Source organism: Aethina tumida, chromosome 1 (genome assembly GCF_024364675.1).
Source record: "Aethina tumida isolate Nest 87 chromosome 1, icAetTumi1.1, whole genome shotgun sequence".
Lineage (NCBI taxonomy): Eukaryota > Metazoa > Arthropoda > Insecta > Coleoptera > Nitidulidae > Aethina > Aethina tumida.
Genome location: NC_065435.1, coordinates 69,579,523 through 69,597,912, shown reverse-complemented (window position 1 = coordinate 69,597,912; position 18,390 = coordinate 69,579,523). Strand labels below are relative to the sequence as shown.

The 18,390-nt window shown below is 29.1% G+C and overlaps 4 protein-coding genes across 6 annotated transcripts; 3 read left to right on the top strand and 1 right to left on the bottom strand.

The window, feature by feature from the left end:
* The first annotated feature begins 51 nt into the window (after positions 1-51).
* LOC109608869 (28S ribosomal protein S7, mitochondrial) lies at positions 52-1,187 on the top strand. The gene is made up of 4 exons (XM_020025425.2): positions 52-182; positions 330-509; positions 562-796; positions 933-1,187. Exons 1-4 carry the CDS (start codon positions 118-120, stop codon positions 1,149-1,151), a joined length of 699 nt encoding a protein of 232 aa, XP_019880984.1. The 5' UTR covers positions 52-117; the 3' UTR covers positions 1,152-1,187.
* Positions 1,188-1,189: 2 nt separating this feature from the next.
* On the bottom strand, positions 1,190-1,849 carry LOC109608867 (transmembrane protein 186). The gene is made up of 2 exons (XM_020025422.2): positions 1,570-1,849; positions 1,190-1,519 (listed from the first exon to the last, which is right to left on the bottom strand). Exons 1-2 carry the CDS (start codon positions 1,847-1,849, stop codon positions 1,224-1,226), a joined length of 576 nt encoding a protein of 191 aa, XP_019880981.1. The 3' UTR covers positions 1,190-1,223.
* A 44-nt stretch (positions 1,850-1,893) lies between these two features.
* Positions 1,894-4,565, top strand: LOC109608866 (transducin beta-like protein 3). Its single transcript, XM_020025421.2, has 2 exons — positions 1,894-2,047; positions 2,197-4,565. The coding sequence occupies exons 1-2, from the start codon at positions 2,019-2,021 to the stop codon at positions 4,517-4,519; spliced, it is 2,352 nt and encodes a 783-aa protein (XP_019880980.1). The 5' UTR covers positions 1,894-2,018; the 3' UTR covers positions 4,520-4,565.
* A 2,484-nt stretch (positions 4,566-7,049) lies between these two features.
* LOC109608834 (pH-sensitive chloride channel 2) lies at positions 7,050-18,369 on the top strand. Of its 3 annotated transcripts, none has more exons than XM_020025386.2 (8): positions 7,050-7,299; positions 11,639-12,023; positions 12,830-13,142; positions 13,353-13,493; positions 14,739-14,894; positions 17,287-17,452; positions 17,509-17,692; positions 17,749-18,369. In XM_020025386.2, the coding sequence occupies exons 1-8, from the start codon at positions 7,232-7,234 to the stop codon at positions 17,989-17,991; spliced, it is 1,656 nt and encodes a 551-aa protein (XP_019880945.1). In that variant the 5' UTR covers positions 7,050-7,231; the 3' UTR covers positions 17,992-18,369. The 3 variants fall into 3 exon arrangements, with proteins under 3 accessions (XP_019880945.1, XP_049817905.1, XP_049817906.1); XM_049961948.1 differs by lacking the exon at positions 7,050-7,299 and adding an exon at positions 8,287-8,505; XM_049961949.1 differs by lacking the exon at positions 7,050-7,299 and adding an exon at positions 8,566-8,849.
* The last annotated feature ends 21 nt before the right edge of the window (positions 18,370-18,390 follow it).

Here is an 18,390-nt window from a genome sequence, read left to right as displayed (position 1 = left end):
AGTCGTACTATTGCGATCAACAAACATTGTAATCAGTTTATTCAAGAAATAAATAAATTTCCTCGCTGCCAGTAACAACACTGCTCCAAACAACACTGCACTGCGCATGGTCCGAAAATGGCCACGATAAAAACTTTGTTCAATAAAAGTCAAATTTTAAAATCCAAATCTCCAATCTTAAGGTAATGTTCAATTTGCAAGACATTTTTGTAAGTTATTTATGAAAAATTGTTAGTAGACCGCCTTCTATTTATTTCCGGCATGTCCCAAAACATAACCTATAACCAGGTGTTTTTGCGGCTAGTTATATAATTTTTGTAATGTTTCAGCACTCTCATCCAGCAAAATGGCATGTCACAATATCCAAGCTTTTACATTAATCCAGTGTACAAAAAGGAGGCACAAGAAGAACTTATTAAAAGTGGAGAAATTAACAATTTGAAACACATACCAACACGAGCTGCTTTAATTGATCAAACATGCTCAACTATACAAGATCCACTAGTTGGGTAAAATTTAAATAATATGTAGTGATTCTATTGTAATATTAATCAATTTCAGCTTGTTTTCCAATTATTTAATGAAGGATGGTAATAAACCATTAGCCAGAGAATTAATGTCTCAAACATTTGAAAGTATTAAAAGGCTTCAGTTGGAGAAGTATCACAAAAGCAGTTCAGAGGATGAAAAGGCGGAAATAGAATTAAATCCAAGAAAAATATTTTATAATGCAATACAGAATTGCAAACCAATCTTGCATTTAACACCAATCAAAAGAGGAGGTGTAAAATACCAGGTATATTTATTTAATAACACATTAAATAAATTACAATAAAATTAAAGATTATTAATTAATATTAATATTAATCTTACTAACTTTTTAAATATTTTTAAAGTTCTGTCAATTGATTAAATAAAGTGTTGCTTTTTAGGTTCCAGTACCTTTAACAGAGAAGAAATCTGAATTTTTATCAATGAAATGGTTGATATCTGCAGCCAAAGAAAAGGAGTCAACTGTAAGATTCCATTTACAATTAGCAAGAGAATTAATAGATGCTGCAAACAATACTGGAAAAGTTATCAAAAAGAAACAAGACTTGCACAAACAATGTGAAGCAAACAGAGCTTATGCGCATTACAGGTGGAGTTAAATGTATTTATATTATTTAATAAAAAAATAGAAACTACATTGTTTTAATTAATTAAAATGTATTTATATATAACTATAAAACTTTCTTAAATCTTTCCTCATCTAACACAACACCATGTTTCATACTAAATTTGAAGGTCTCTTTCGAAGAAAACATCCTGAATGTTAAATATGCAGCATCAGTGGGAGCAGTCGGCAGTTCAGACAAAGGTATAATTTCCTTTGCTGGTATTTCTAAATCCTTTCGGTTTCCCCAAAAATCAGAATAAGAAATTTTCGCCAGATCTTTGCTCTCATTGTAATAAATCAAACCTATGAATTTCTGTGTCAACAATCCAAAACTGTACAAAGCAATACAACCAGATAAACCTGAAATTAATATAAGTTTGAAATCAATAAATGGTGTGTCATACTCTTACCTAAAGATCCTGCAAACCATACAGTCTCTGTAGGTACAATATGTGCTTCAGCAAGTGAAGCACTGGTGGGAATTGCTGCTAATGTAAAAAACGTTTGATATAATTTTAATCTGTTTATAACAGAAATTATTCTTATATAAGGAAATTTATACACTGGTACATATTGGTTATATTTATTATCACTACTGAAATATTTTTTAGTTGTACTGAGACATGTCAAAGGTTTTATGAAACTAGAATAAATAGGTAATTTGGTGACTATCAGTAAAGATTTATTCATTTTCTTAAGAATTTGAAGTACTTAATGTTTAGGCAACTGGTTAACTCATCATAACCATATTTCGTATGTAAACATAACCAACAAAAAGTCATAACAAAACTTGCGGTCACAAATATATTTTAGTGAACATATTAACTGTTTCTTGTTTCATTAATACTTCATTTCAATAATGACTAGCACCGTAAAACTAAAAGAAGCGTAAGTAAATTGTTTTGTTATTGTTTATTTCCAATATTTGTAGGTTAAGTTAAAAAACATGTGCTTCTTTTGTAGTACTAAAAAAGCATAATAACATTTGACTTTTAATACAAATTATTTAGAAATTAATATTAACATGCATGTTTCAGATTTGAAGCGGAATCAAAGCACGGTGCTTTCTACACTGGAGGGAATGTTGAATGGCACGAACATATCTTGTACTGCCAAAAAACCAACAACATATCCTTGCTCAACGTCAATGATGGTGTTGTGGAGAAAACAATCGGCGAAAGTGATGAAAATGAAGATGCAGACTATATGCATACTTTTACAACAGATGGAACTAGGATAATATCCTCACATAAGAGTGGTTTACTTAAAATGTGGAATGAAAATGGTGAACTGGTCAAGATGTGGAAGTACATTCACAAAGGCCCCATTGCCAAGTTAGTCCTAAAAGGTGATAAACTTGCTTCTGGAGGATCTGATGGTATTGTTAGAATCTGGGATTTAACTCATCAAGCATGTGTTTTGAGTTTGAAAGGATGTCAGGGTGTCGTAAATGTTGTTGAATTCCATCCTACTGAAAATATATTATTTGCATCTGGAGATGATGGCAAAATTTACACATGGGAGTTGGATAAAGGTGCTTGTGTGCTTGTTTATGATGCTCATTACAGTAAAGTCACTTCAATTGTATTTGCCAATGATGATAAACATTTTGTAACATCTGGCAGAGATAAGGTAATTATTTTATGGGAGTTCAAAAACCCAAAATCGTTAAAAACAATAGCTGTATATGAAGCAATTGAAGCTGTGGTTGTTTTACCAAAGAAATTCCATTTACCAAATTTCAAGAGTGACCCAGGTGAAATCTATGTAGCATCAGCAGGTGAGAATGCTGTTATCAAAGTTTGGGATGTCAATAGAGCTAAAGAAGTTTTTGTACAAACAAATTCCTTAGTATCAAAAACTTCTGAGGAAGGTGGATTAGCAATAGTGAACTTAATCTACAGCAAAAGTTTAAAGGCACTTGCTGTAATAAGTGCTGAACATAATATAATAATACACTCACTAAAATCATTCATTTGTCTCAAACAATTCATTGGATTTTCTGATGAAATTCTTGATATTTCGATAGTAGGCAAAGATAATTCACATTTAGCTGTTGCAACTAACTCTGCAGATATAAAGCTCTATGAAAACTCTACAATGAATTGTCAATTACTAAAAGGACACACAGACTTAGTTCTTGCATTAAGTACTAGCGAAAAAAATCCTAACTTATTGATATCTTCAGGAAAAGATAACAAAATCAGATTGTGGCTATTAAGTGAAGTGGATTACACAATGTCTTGTGTAGGTATTGGCACAAGACACACAGGCTCAGTAGGTTCAGTGGCATTTTCAAACAGTTGCAAGTTTGTAGTGAGTGTCAGCCAGGACACTTGTGTGAAAATCTGGGAAATGCCAACTATGTTCACAGAAAATGAACCACTTAATTGCACATACACTGAAGTAGCCCATCAGAAAGACATTAACTGTGTTACAGTCTCACCAAATGACAAAATTATAGCAACTGCTTCACAAGACAAGACAGTTAAACTATGGACTGAAACACTGTCTTTGGTGGGTGTACTGAAAGGGCATAAAAGGGGTGTGTGGTGTGTGAGATTCTCCCCAGTTGACCAAGTAATACTGACTTCCTCAGCTGACTGTACAATAAAGATTTGGTCAGTGGCGGAATTAAATTGTCTTAAAACATTCGAAGGTCACGAATCTAGTGTTTTAAGAGCAGAATTTATATCAAATGGTTTGCAAATTTTAAGTGCTGGAGGAGATGGGCTGTTAAAAGTCTTCAATATCAAAAATTCTGAATGTGTTTGCACTTTAGATGAACACGAAGGTAGAATTTGGGCGATGGCTGTGAAAGACGACGAGTCAGGAATTATTACTGGCGGCAGTGACTCACTATTGATTAAATGGAAAGATGTAACTGAAGAAAGGAAATTGCAAAGACAGAAGGAACAGGAAGAATTAGCTTTACAGGAACAAAAACTCAGCAACTACATTCATAACAATGAATTACTTAAGGCTTTGAAATTAGCTTTGAAGCTGGACAAACCATTCCAAGTATTAAAAATCGTGCAGGTCGTCATCAAAAAAGGTGAAACTGGTCTTGCTGACACCATTAAAGAGTTAAAGAATAACCAGAAGGAAAGTTTGCTTAAATGTGCCACCAATTGGAATATGAACAGCAAACATTGTCAACCTGCTCAGTTAGTGATGAATATTTTAATAAACGAACTGCAAACTGGAGAATTCAGACCACTTGGATTAGGTTCGACACTGGAAGGATCACTTCCATATACTGAAAGACATTTTAAGAGATTGACACAATTGATGCAAGATATACACTTCGTAAATTATACCATAAATTGCATGCAACCTCACGCCAAGTCTTTGACTTAGATTTTCAGTTGTGTAAATTGTTTTGTTTATTAAAATTTAAATATTATGATTGTTTTTTTTTTGTTTTCCTCATTTGATCATTTTAATATATATTAAATGCAAGGTAATTTTTTTAATGTAATCAAAGAAATTAATATGGGTCATTTAATGTTGACACGATCATTTGAATTTTAGATTTTGCTCAAATTTTTATGTGATACAATACTATACAAAATTCATCTGTTCATTCTAGTTAACTAGACTAGTCAACTACAATCATAATTTGAAATATGCGGTAACTAGGTGAATGGCCCAAATGAGAATAAAGTAGCTTTTCTTATTCAGTGCACCCACATTATTGTAAAATGTGCAAAGGGAAATATTTTTTTGCCGTAAACTAATGTTACAAAAACAAAATTATGTTAAGAAAAAAATTATACTAGTACTTGTTTCATTAACTAAAAGATGAATGAAAAAAATAATTAAATTTAAAGTGGTATTATCTCAAGAAGTAAATTAATATAATAATGAATAAAACATTTATGTGTGAACAAATTTCTAAAGCAAACAGGATTTTCCGCTTAAAAAAATTCATGAAGTCACTTCCTAAGAAGTTAGTGGTTGGATTAACCAGATTAGTGACTGTCACTCACCTTTTTAATATGTACTCGTCATACTGTTTATAAACAGTATAATTAAGTATATTAATAATTTTTATTGAGACATCTTAAATTTCGTTGAAAAAGATGTGCGAAATTTTTAAAAGACGTCACAGATATTAAAACAAAAACGTTATTAGGTTGTGTCTATTTGCTGTTAAATATTTGGGCATCATATTAGTGTGCGTGTGCATATTGTTAAAGTAATAGTGGTCTGTTTACATTTCCATGAAAACAATCGTCAATGCAATTATCAATTAACCATTCATTTCAATTATGAATTATGACTTGTTTTGTGTTAATTAATAAAACTTTGTCGCTTGCGAATTAACACTAATGTTAAAATAGTAAAGATTTTTTCTCAGAATATATTTCAATGTGTGTCATTTATAGAAAATATATTTGTAGAATTTGGGTAATATTCCAAGATGTAATTTGAAAATAATAAAATTTATAAATTTATAAAAACAAATATATTTTTAATTGTTATAATTTTAAGTCGACAATTATGTCGTTATATGTTATACAGCAGGGGCGACCAAGCCCTTTGATAGTCCGAGCTATTTTTCAAAATTTGAAATGTTGAGCGAGCCACAATTAAATACGTATTTAAAAGGTATTACATTTTTTTTACAGAAATTATATTTATTGAAAACATATAAATAAAAGAACAAAATATGTATATTGAATTTAAATATTAAAATTAAACGCATTTATTTCACTTCTCTTGATAATTCTTGAATGAAAAGGAAACTCGGGTATATTCATCATGAGCCACAAATAATCCTTCAAAGAGCCGCACGTGGCTTGCGAATCGCAGGTTGGCCACCTCTGTTATATAGGTTATCCACGTATAAAAATTAACTTTTAAAATATTAATTAATATTAAATATTATTAATATTAATATATTAAATATTTTTTGTAAACGTTATTTAAATTAATCCGAAAGATTTAATTTAAATTCTATTATACATTTTTCTTATGCTTTTGTATAGTTATTATAAAAATATGTACATTACAGTATTATTAGTTTAAAAATTAATTAATATATTCGAAAAATATCAAAGTGGTGTGTATAATTTTGTGTTTTCCATAATTAAACACAGCATATCTTTATTTAAAACTACTTCACTTTGTAGGACATGCAAATCAAAATTTAGTACGGGCAACATAACACAAATTATCATATGAAAAACTAGTTTGCAATTAAATGTTTCCTTTTGTTCACCTACTTTTATAATGACCAGATAAATTTAATCAATATTTGTTTGCGGCACCCTAAGTAGCATGTCATCCTCAAGTTCTTACTGAAATTATAATAGATAGAAAAAATATCTTCTATCAGTTTTCATAATTTGTTAATCATGAATGTATAGATTTAATTAACTTCGTATTGTTTTATATAACAATATATAAATAAAAATTTTATGTTTTGTGACTCACTATATGTGATTTTGAAATAAACTTCTTTTTAGAGATTAAAATTGACGTTGTAAAATAATAAATTTAAATCTTATATAAATTTCCCGAAATTTTGATAAGAAAATGCGTAACAAATACCTGATTAATTAATAATTTTTGTTTAATAATAAAGTTTAAAAAAAAAAAACAAAAGTTGACTACTTTTTAGAAAATGGTCTCAGTATACATTGCATTAAGAGCTACGATAATTACCAGAAAATTTGAAAGCCAGTTTAATTAATAATTACAACAAAAATAATAATTTATCCTACAAGTATATAATTAATTAAATAATTTGATTTTAACTATATTTGTTGAATATGTCACAATTCCAATTTATTTTTCAGCTAATATATTTATGTATAGTTACGGCCAGTAATTTAGTTTAGGCACAGGTAATCTTTCCTACTCAGTGTATAAACAAGATGTTAATTTTACACACTAATAGTGCTCCGAATATGTGTGCACATTTTCAACGGCCATGATAACAATGTATAAGAAGCACGAAATAGGTTGGGCGCATTTTAGTATCGGCTACCTGAGCTCGTGGTGATCCTGAGCAAAATTTTTGCCCGCTCCCGCAGCATCCATGTAAAGATATTTTAGTCTATTATGATGAGGAAGGATTTTGTGATTTGGTTTTTGGTGTTTATATCTATTGTTGTGGGGCAAGAATCTAAGTGAGTAGAAAACACATCGATCAAATCTAATTAACCTAATATTTATTTATTATTGAATACAAAAAAGTATAATGATATTTAAAAACTGTTGACCATTTATTAATACATTTTTAGTAACTTATCTATTGAATGGTGATAATGTTATTTTAAATTTTATGAAACCTTATGTTGCTATGTAGAATATTTATATTATTGTTATGTACCACTAGGATTAGGCAATATTCTTGAGAACATTTCATTTCCTTATCTTACATTTTTTATCAACTAGATCTTAAAAACATTTATTTTATTTTCAATAAATACATTATAATTGCGCTAAAATTTTATTTTGAAATAATAATACAACTTAAATCCTTAATAAAAAACTAATAAAGACATTAGGTTGTACAAAACTTACAGGAAGTATATACACTTTCAATTTTCAAACTGGGGTTTTAAATAAATTTATTTAGCAATTCTTGACGCAGATATTGTTAATTTATGTGTGTCTAGTAAAGATAATTTTAAATATATTTTTTTAAAAAAGTAGTAGATAAATAGCAAAAATAATTATAACAAATTTATTTATTCAAATGTTAGTATCTAAACTGACTAAACAACATGTACTTTTGCGGTTTATCTTCAGGGCAACATTTAATTGATTTCTTAATATTTATTATTTTTCAATAGTTTAATATTTATTTGAACTTATAGGTCATTATCTTTGACGCACGCAGAAGTTTTGTCAGGCAATATCAATCAAATATAGATACAGTTGCACCTTTTGAATTTAAATTTTATAAACTCGTTTTAATTTTATTTACAACAATGTAACAATCGCTATCCAAACATGCATTTTCCATGATATTAGGCAATGAATTTTAAATGCAGAATTATGAATCAGTTGATAAATACTGCAATCGTAAAGTTTCCACAAACAACATTGGGATTTACGGTGTGAAAAGTCTAAAATTGCAAATCCAGTATATAGGACCGGACATCTTGGCCGGTTCACTTTAATTTTTCGCAGTAACTTGATTGTTGACCGTGATCATAATATAAAAGACATTGGTAACCTTGCGAGGGTTTAGTATCGTTTAAGTAATCCGGTGGATCTAAATTATTCGACTAGTGCAGTTTCAATTTGTTCACGATGATATTAAGGATCCTGATTGTGGTGTTGTGCGGTTCTGTTGTTTGCGCGTTCATCACCAGTGTTCGCACTAGGTGAGTTACCACAATTCGGACAGCTTTTTTCGTCTTAATTGTGAACGTGATCAGTATAATTGTTGGTACTTGTTGGTAAAAAAAGTCTCAATGTGCCAATATTAAAATATTTCGATGATTTTGTTCGATATTGTTTTCATCCGCAGCAATCTTTTGAACGACCATGATAACAATGTATAAGAGCCAGACTGCAACCTTGTTAAGTTTTAGTCCGACTGTAAATCTCACAGATCTCGGATTTTTTGTTTAATTTGCCTTAGTCTAAACACAAAAATCATAATGGAAGTGGGGCTAGTGCAGTGGTGTTACGTTTCGTTAATTTTATTATGTGTGGATTTTACTTTGTAAGTAGATTTAGCACTGTTACCTTTGTTTAATTTATATAAATCGATCGGTTGTTGCATCATTTTATCAAATTCACGAGTTTGATTCTATATCAAATCTGTTTAACATCTAAAAAGCATAGTCAGTTTCGTTAGTTTCATATTGTAATTGTAAATGGGTCAACAGTGAGTGCTAAGAGTCGTAGACCTTTAGATGGTGGGATGACTTTCATTTTCAACTAAGGTGCTGTTTTAATATTGACAATTTTCAATTAGAACATGTACTTTTTAATTAATTTATAATTTAATGTCTCAATTTGGGATGGTTTGAGAGCTACTACAAGCAAAAATAATTAAAATGACATCATGATAAATTTATTATGAAGCAATCTCTAAAATACTAATCTATTATATTAAATACAAGAAATAGTTAAAGTTAGCATATTTCTTACCCCCCTTTATTTTCTTTTGCAAGGGTAATAACCGGAATAACTAAAATACTAAATTTTTTAGAGTAATTAATATTTATTACCACAATATTCATAGCTTTTAATTATAAATAATTTTCGTTTTGTTATTATTGCCAATTATAAAAATCCATTAGCAATATTAATTAATGTAATAGTAATAATATATTAATTGAAACCATATTAATAAAGAAAATTTGCAGTTCAAATGAGCTAATAGACAAACTCATAGCATATAGTTTGAGAGCCGCTGAATAAAAACCGCAATTGTTATTGCAAATAACTATCTGCAATATTATACGCATACTGCGTTAAAATCGATGAATCACGTTTCAATACGTTTTGAATTAATTTTTACATTGGGAATTCTGTTTTTTTTTACATTTTATGTTGTTTATTATCGCGTCGATTGAAACTGATAATGGCATAATTGGATTTAGAGTTCGTCATGAATATTGATGGATATTGTATGATTTAAACGAGTTTGCGGTGCAATTTCCTTTTAAGGATTGTCGGGAAGTTTCGATTCTCAATTGATTGATCATAAATAAAAAAACAACTGGTTTGCACAAAGCCTGTCATTACTGTTATGTCTTCTGTTTGTACAAAGAAGAAAACTTACATCATGTCAAAGAATTTACAACACTGGAAATTGATTGGAATTTTGTAGAAAGCAATTAGGACTAAATCAAAAAACATTCATCTTCGTTAAGCGTTAAGTAGAACCGAATCTAATATTTAATTCAGTGGATGTCAAACTGTTAATTAGCACTTGATCTAAAACGCTAATGATTTATTTTATGTGAGGTCTCAACTAGAAATTAAAAGAAAAAATTGTTTCCTTTATGCAAAATATCACTGGTTTATGTGTCAAGGTTAATTTAAAAATTTATTTAATATAAAATTGTTCAGTCTCTTGAGCAAAACAAGGAACTGTCATAGAAATTGTTCATTTATAATTGACATTAATACTTTTGTGCTCAATGCCTTAATATGTGTAATAATATAAATATTATTAATCACATGGCACGATATTATAATATCGTATATAACAGTGTTAATGAAATTTGCTTTTTCTTGATCTTCTAGTTCAGTTAAAATTTTGCATTAAAATGAAGGCCACTAATAAAAACTGTCATGCCTCAATTGAACCTAGTCGATTCATAATGTTAAACACCATTGTTCGTAACAAATCAAAGTGTATAATTATAATCAAAAGCGATAATTAATATTTTCATGATTTATTCACAAATATTTTAATGGACTTGACCCACACTTTATTATACATCGTAAAATCTTAACTGAAACATTTAATTGTTTAAGTTGCCAAATAATTTATTATTTTTATTTTTTAATTTAAATTGCTCCACTTTTATTAAAATTAAATTTAAACAATGTACAGTTTATCAATATTTCCTAATAAAAATGTTATTATACCTTGGACTTACGTGTGGATAAATATTTACAATACAAACGGGCCGTGTTTACCCTTTAATTACGGAGAATATGTTTATTAATTATAACAATAAGCAAACTAATTTCTGTACAATACATAGTCAACAGTGATTTAATCAAAATTAAATATTTTAACGTTCAATTAGCAACATTTGCCGCACAATACAAGAATTTGTTACTTCTAAATGTGTTAATTAATTAGCATTGTTTTATTTCAAATCTAGTAAGGAAAAATTTGCGCATACATATTTACACATTTTAAACTAACAAAAAATAATAATTAAAAAAAAAACAAAAAATTAAAATAATTATGTGATTATAACCACACAATTATAATCGAAAGTTTTGCATTTAAATATTCTAAAATTAAATAATTCCAAAATTTGGAAATTTTAAAAAATTTCGTAAACCTTAGAACCTAAAATTTAATATCATAGGAATTAATTAAAGAATTAACTTAATTAATTATTTATAATAAAAATTTATAGAAATTCAGCAAATCGTCCTTAATAGTAAACATATTTTTATTATTTGTGTCTAAAAAGAATTATTTATAAACCATCGAAATATTTTTAAAAACTAAATAATTCAGAGAAAATTTAAATAATGTTAAAAATTCATGATTGTAAAATATATTGACTTCTAAAAATATGTTTTATGAGTATTATAAATATCACTTGTAATTATGTACTTACACAGTAAACTGATTTATTGTAGTTTAATTAAAGTAGTTGAACAAACAGCTTATGGATAATTTTAACTTACATATTTTTACTGACATTATCTTTTACGTAAGAGCTTTCAATTGATTTTTGTAAATTATTTATTATTTCCTGTAAACAATTCTATTCTTCTATTTTGGATACTAAATGAAATTTTATTTTTCAGTGGAAATACATCAACACAATCATCAATACAAATAATTACAAACAATGACCAAAAATCAACGGGCATACAAACAATTCCTACAAAGCCTCACACAAAATCGACAACAGAAAAACTTCCAGCAACCATAACCCAACCATCAACTACCATGAAACAAGAAGCATCGACAACCGTTGCTTCAACATCAGCGACCATCAGTAACGAAGTCATAGACAATTGTCCGAATCTCACCAACGTGAAGAATTTAGATCTGTTGACTCAAGAAGAGTTCTCGAATAAATTGACTGATAGTTGTAGATATGACAGACTGATCAAACCCACGACCAAAAAGGCATTGGATGTGAATATTCGTATTGATGTGAGGCACATCGAATCTGCAGACCAGTTGGTAAGAAATCATACAAAATATTTTAAAACAATCGAGACATGGAATTTTTATCGCTTTCGGCATATTTATAAAACCACACTTTTATAACATTTCATGAATATTCCTGACCATCCCAGTATTTTTCCAATTATGTCTCATCCTTTAGGCTATCAGACAGAAGATGATTTAGTAGAAGTTATCTAACAATTCCACGAAACTGATTAACTTTTAAAATATCAGTTAACAATTTTTCAACGAATTGATTTTTATTAAACAAACCAGATTTACTGTAATTGTTCTAATAATAAATTTATGCTTCATTTATTATGTTCAAGGAGTCGCCTTTGAAAAGTTTGCTGAATAATTCATGCATTTAATTAATAAACGTTGCAATTTTTTTTGTTTCGATAATTATGTCTATATTAGCAATTGTTTAAAATTTATAATTTTATTTTAAAGCTTCACCTGGAAATGTGGTTTATAATCAATAACACAATAGAGGGAAATTTCCTTTTTCCATTTTGATTATTATTTTAATTTTTGTACGTATTACATTTATATAATTAAAGTTAGTTTTTCTGCATTATATAATAAATTAAATATCGTAATAAATATCAGTATAAAATAATATTATAAATAATTTATTAATTTGTTTCCATAATAATATATATTCCAAAATATTTTAATTTAGTTAATATAAAATTAATATAACTAAATCTAAACATATATATTTTAAATAAACTAAAAAAATATAATTTTAAAAATATTTTTTAAAAATCTAAATAAGTATTATTTAAGAAATCTAAAAATAAATATCATATTTTCAGCAATTTAAATCTCACATGCTGGTGCAACTGCGATACAGAGATCATAGACTGGCATACAATCTCCTATCACCGAAAAGAACCTTCCTGCTGGGCGAGGAGGCGTTGCGCGACAAGATCTGGGTGCCGCATATCATCATCAAAAACGAACGGAATTCAGCTTTGATGGGTTTGGATGGGAAGGACGTTTTCGTATCCATTAGTCCCGAAGGTGACGTTCTCTATTCATACAGGATGACATCGACGTTCTACTGTTGGATGAACTTGCAGAAGTTCCCGTTCGACGTACAGATTTGCGAACTTATTTGGGTCAGTTGTAAGTGTAAAACAATCATTTTTTTTTCTTGTTGCTGGAACAAGGGGATTTTTAAATTTTATGCAAATTTGCAAATTTTGCTTTATTGTGCGTTAAACGTTCGAGCGTGAATGTACCAGATTTTACGTCCGTGAAATGTTAAATCAATTAGTTTTGCTTGTTTCAGGAAACTGTGATGCAGAAAATATTAATTTATATTTATTCGTTTAGGGACGTACAACGCATCAAATTTGATATTGAAGTGGGAACCTGAAAACCCCGTGGCAATAGCACCAAATCTCCATTTAACTGAATTCGTCCTGGACGAAATGTGGACTGATAACACCATAGTGCCAAATCTTTTGCTGGCAGGTAAGAAAAACAAATTTTTGTAAATTAGGTTTATTTAAAATGTCAGATACGTTACGTAAAATATAATGAATAAAATAGCAACAATTGCAATAAAATAGAATTGCATAGAAGAGTTTTCTTGTCTGCGATGCTTCAATTCCCGTTTGGCGTTTTCAATTATTATTATGTGATCGAGTGGATACTTCTTATGCGTTCCCTCAGGAGTGGTTTCGGGATGACTTATCTTTTCGTGTAGTAGCTGCTTGTATTTCTTGTACTGCTCAACTCTTTTCGCCCTGGCTCTTTCGAGGTGTTTTTTTATGCGCTGCTTGTTCATTTTTAACATCTGTAAACGTTTATCTTCGTTGACAGGCATTATTTGTATAAATATGTGTATAATTGTGACAAAAGTCAATGTCAACTGAAGTAAAATGGTGATCTTATCTAAAATGAGCAAATGAATATTATTAAAAGTGTTATGACAACCACAGTTATTAAACAAAATTGTACAATGTATTCTTCTTTGTTGTGGACTTGTAAATCCCTTTGAATTGATTCTATGACGACTCTCCTGTCATTCACTGACAATTCATCAATATTTTGCTTTCTAACGTATCTGCTTAACTTGTTATTACTTCTTCTTTGGTATCTTCTTTGATATCTGCGTTGGTTGAATATCCTCTTGAATTTTCTTTTTCCTTTCTGAACTTTGTAATACGGAAGTCTACGAATTTCTCTTGACATTTTATTACATTGCACGCGAACTTTACTATTAATTAACTTATTCAATTTTTTAATTAAACGTTTCTGAACTGTCATATTCACAAATGTGTAACTTATTAACTAATGTTTCGTTTTTGTTTTCACTTTTATGACTGGCTAAGGTCAAGCAATCGACTGCATGAGTGTTTGTATAGCGTGATAAAAACAATCGAACAATTGCAAATTTATTATTCATTAAATAATAATGTAATGTTAAACTGATAAAATACTGGAAATGTGGACTGAATTTATCAAAAATATAGATCATATACTACAACTACTTTATTTTCCGAAATCTAAGGTTTATTATAACTCTTAAGAGATATTAACCATGAGGAAGAAGAACATGAATGAACTTTAATTATAAAAAAATACACACAATAATATTTATTTAAAATATCTATTATACAAAAGTGTTTTATGATAAATTAGGAACTAATTCTTCCATATTTTGCTAAACATATTAATTAGGAATAATTTATTTATTGTGTTTTTTTGTTTTAGATGGCAGATTTTCTGCGGTAATTTTCAGATTCAAACTTAGAAGAGAAGTTGGTTACTACATAATGGATTACTTCTTGCCGTCTATTCTTTTAGTGTGCATGTCTTGGGTGACTTTCTGGCTTCAAGCAGATGCAAGTGCTCCTAGAGTTACGTTGGGTGAGATTTTTAACCTCCTTTTATTCCATTAACCAATTATCTTCCTACAGAATCTCTAGTATTAGTAACACTAACCTTTTGAGAGGACTAAAGTGTTAAAGCAGGTGCATAATAAAGTAGATTCGTTATATTACAAATAATAAACTGCAAGTTCAAGTAAAAATACAATAAAACACACTAATGTAACCACCATCATCACAAAGAATATGTATTTAATGTTTCTAAAATTTAAATATCCTTTTGGGTTCATGACGACATTTTTATGTTGTTCAGTTTCTTCCTTTATCCATTCCATAACAAATTCTCCTTCAACTAAATTGTCAATAAACATGTTAAAGTTATTGTAAAGAAGAAAGTCCCGGCGCATATACATATTTATTGGATAAGAGACAAATTCGTTGTCTAAACACTAAATTTTCAGAATTCCTTTATCCAAATATTGAGAAGTTATTGCAGACATCTGCAGTCTCGGTAACGTAATCGCACAATTTCTATCTATTAAAAGTTTAGTTATACAGTCTGTATCACATAGTTTTATACTGTCGAAAAGTTGTGTGTGCCTGAAAAAGTTCTTTCCAGTGGGTTGAGTGTACAAAATCAAGTCACTTTTCAAAATTTTCTCCTCTGTGTCGAACGTTTCTTCCAGCTTAACGTTGGACCGAACACTGACTAGTATTTATAAAAATATAATGTGGAAAAAAATTTGCAATGAACAATATAAAAAATATCGATCGTTGCTTTTTTGGGTGGGTGACGTTCGTAGCTGTCCCCATCAAACATCTGTACATCTTCAGAACCGTTCTGGAAAAGGTTTTGTGATGCTTAAACTTTATTTCTAGAAGATGAACTGACACGATAGTACCATAAATTACACTTAAAATGATTACAAAATTTCGATTAAAGCCGTGTATTGCTTTCAGATTCGTGTGTTTTAAAATACTGGAGACACACCAGGTCAGTGTCTCGTATAAGTAAGGATTTGTAACTTTGAAATACAGTTGTCTGAAACGAGTGCTCCTGAAGGATCCGATCATGATGGCCACTTTGTTCTTTTCTAACGCTGCCAATTGACCAATAACTATATCATTTGTTAAAACGTTACCAAAATTAATATCTTCTCCGTATGTTGCAAAATGCAATGAGATATTTAGTTTTTTGACAATGTTGTTTAAAATGTTGACTTCAATACCACTGTTCCTAGTATTTAGATCAAATGTGTTTTTTAAATTAATAACGTAGGCTTCCTAAATTTTGTATCCTACAGACATTGTTTTGTTTTAATTTTAATTTTATTTAATTTAGATATAATTCCAAACATGGACTGGAACTCTGGAGTCAAATCTTTGTTTAATTCACATCCACTCTATAAAAAACATAATAAAGATCTGAAGACGCATTTACCAAAATTTTCGTATTCACATTCATTCTTTCTAAAAGCTTGTATGCATCATGTAGGATATCTACTTTCTTTAATATTACAATGTATTTGTATCTGGTTCTGTAAAACTTCAACGAAAGCAAAAACTTTTCTAAGTCGTAAACACATTTTACAAATAATACATAGTTTGTGTTCAAACTTTTAATCTTTTTATACGTGACACTTTCATTAATCTTCTTTGCAAACAAAGCCCACTTTTCCATTTGATGAAGTTGTATTAGTAAAGAATTATCATGTTCTTGTAACACAATTTGCACGGAATCATTAGAAAAGTACACCTTTGCCAAATTAGTAATGCATCTATTAATTATTTTATATTGTGGTTTTTTAAATTCAATGTTTTTCCTAACATGATAAAAAGTAGTACATTAAGTAGTAGTTTCATTTTCTGATAATAAAATAACGAACAACTATTTGAAATGATTATTGTTTTTGATCAGCAATAATGAAATTAATATAACATATTTTATATACAATGTAAATTTTGAATTGGAAAATATGTTTTAGAGTATTACAATATAAATAGGTGAAGTAAAAGTTGCCATAATTGAGGTAAAATTATAAAATATCTGAGATACACCATTAACAATTATTGATTCTGGTTCAGTGTTTAAAATTACTAACGTTTCATTTTCAAGGCAAAGAATTTAACATGTAGTCACATTTTTGTCAAGCAGTTAATTTTCTTTAACGATTAAATAAACATGCCACTTCATTATGCCAAATTTACATTTAGTGGTTTATTTGATTGTTACTAAAACAATAAAAAATCGTTTTATTTAACGTACATCAAAATTGAGAACCGCAGTTTATTTTCATTTACTCAATTTACATTTAAATTGGTAATAATTTCACAAATATATTGACTTTTTTTCATACAAATAAAAAAGTTATTGAGTATTAAAAAACAAATTTATTTGATTACAAAAACAATCCTTTTTTTGTAATTTACAGGTGCATCGACCATGTTGGCATTTATTACATTAAACGGTGGTTTGACCAAGAACTTACCAAAAGTGTCCTACATCAAAGCAAGCGAAATTTGGTTTTTGGGTTGCGCCTGCTTTATTTTCTGTTCCATGGCGGAATTTGCATTCGTCAACGTTATTTGGAGGCGAAAGTAAATATTTATAAACTACACAATGAAAATGAATGAACTGATTTTTCCTTTTTTAGGAAGAAGGTGGAGCTGAAGAAACAAAACAGCAAGCATATCCTTAAAGGTGCTCTTACTCCAAGTTTGGCTCGCAAACAACTCAGAAAAGCCGAATCCGTTAACAGCCTCTACAAGACAAGATCTTGCACCAGTCTGAATGAAAACAGTTCAAAGATATCACAACAAAATTATTTGACAGTACACGTAAGTTCAACTGCTATAATTATATATATAAAATTTGTATAAATTTATATTTATAGGGATTCACGTCTATTAATGTTCCTACTATAACAACTCAAAGTCAGGACGAGTTAATGGGTAGCGAGGATAGCGTGACGACAATACCAATCCCAGAAAATGGCTCTTCACCTCCCGCACAAACGTGGACAACCATGACGCCACAAGAAGTGGCCAATTGGATTGACAAGAAGTCTCGAATCGTCTTTCCCGCTTGTTTCGTTTTGTACAATTTGTTGTACTGGTCTTTCGTTTACGCTTTGTAATGTTTATTCTTTGAGATAGTTTATTGAGGTTATAACTGACGAAATTTATTTAACACGAAGTGCTTAATTCGAATATTTCAATATTTTAGAATTCCGGAAATTGAAAAAGCTTGTACTATTCTTCGCTCTCTCTTCAAGTTTTCTTAATTCTTTTGATCGTTTTCTTATTTTTCTATTTATATTTATGTTATTTTTTAATTCTAGTCTGTCAAGAATATTAATTTATTTGTTTTTAAAACAAGAAGATGTAGCCAGTAGTTAGCAATATTATTAAGGAGAGTAGACTTTAAATAATAGATATATTTATATTGAATACCTTGTAGTATTTATAGATTAACCAAAGAAAATAATACGTAATAAATAGACTTTTTCAAAATATTTTGAGTATTTGTTTATGCC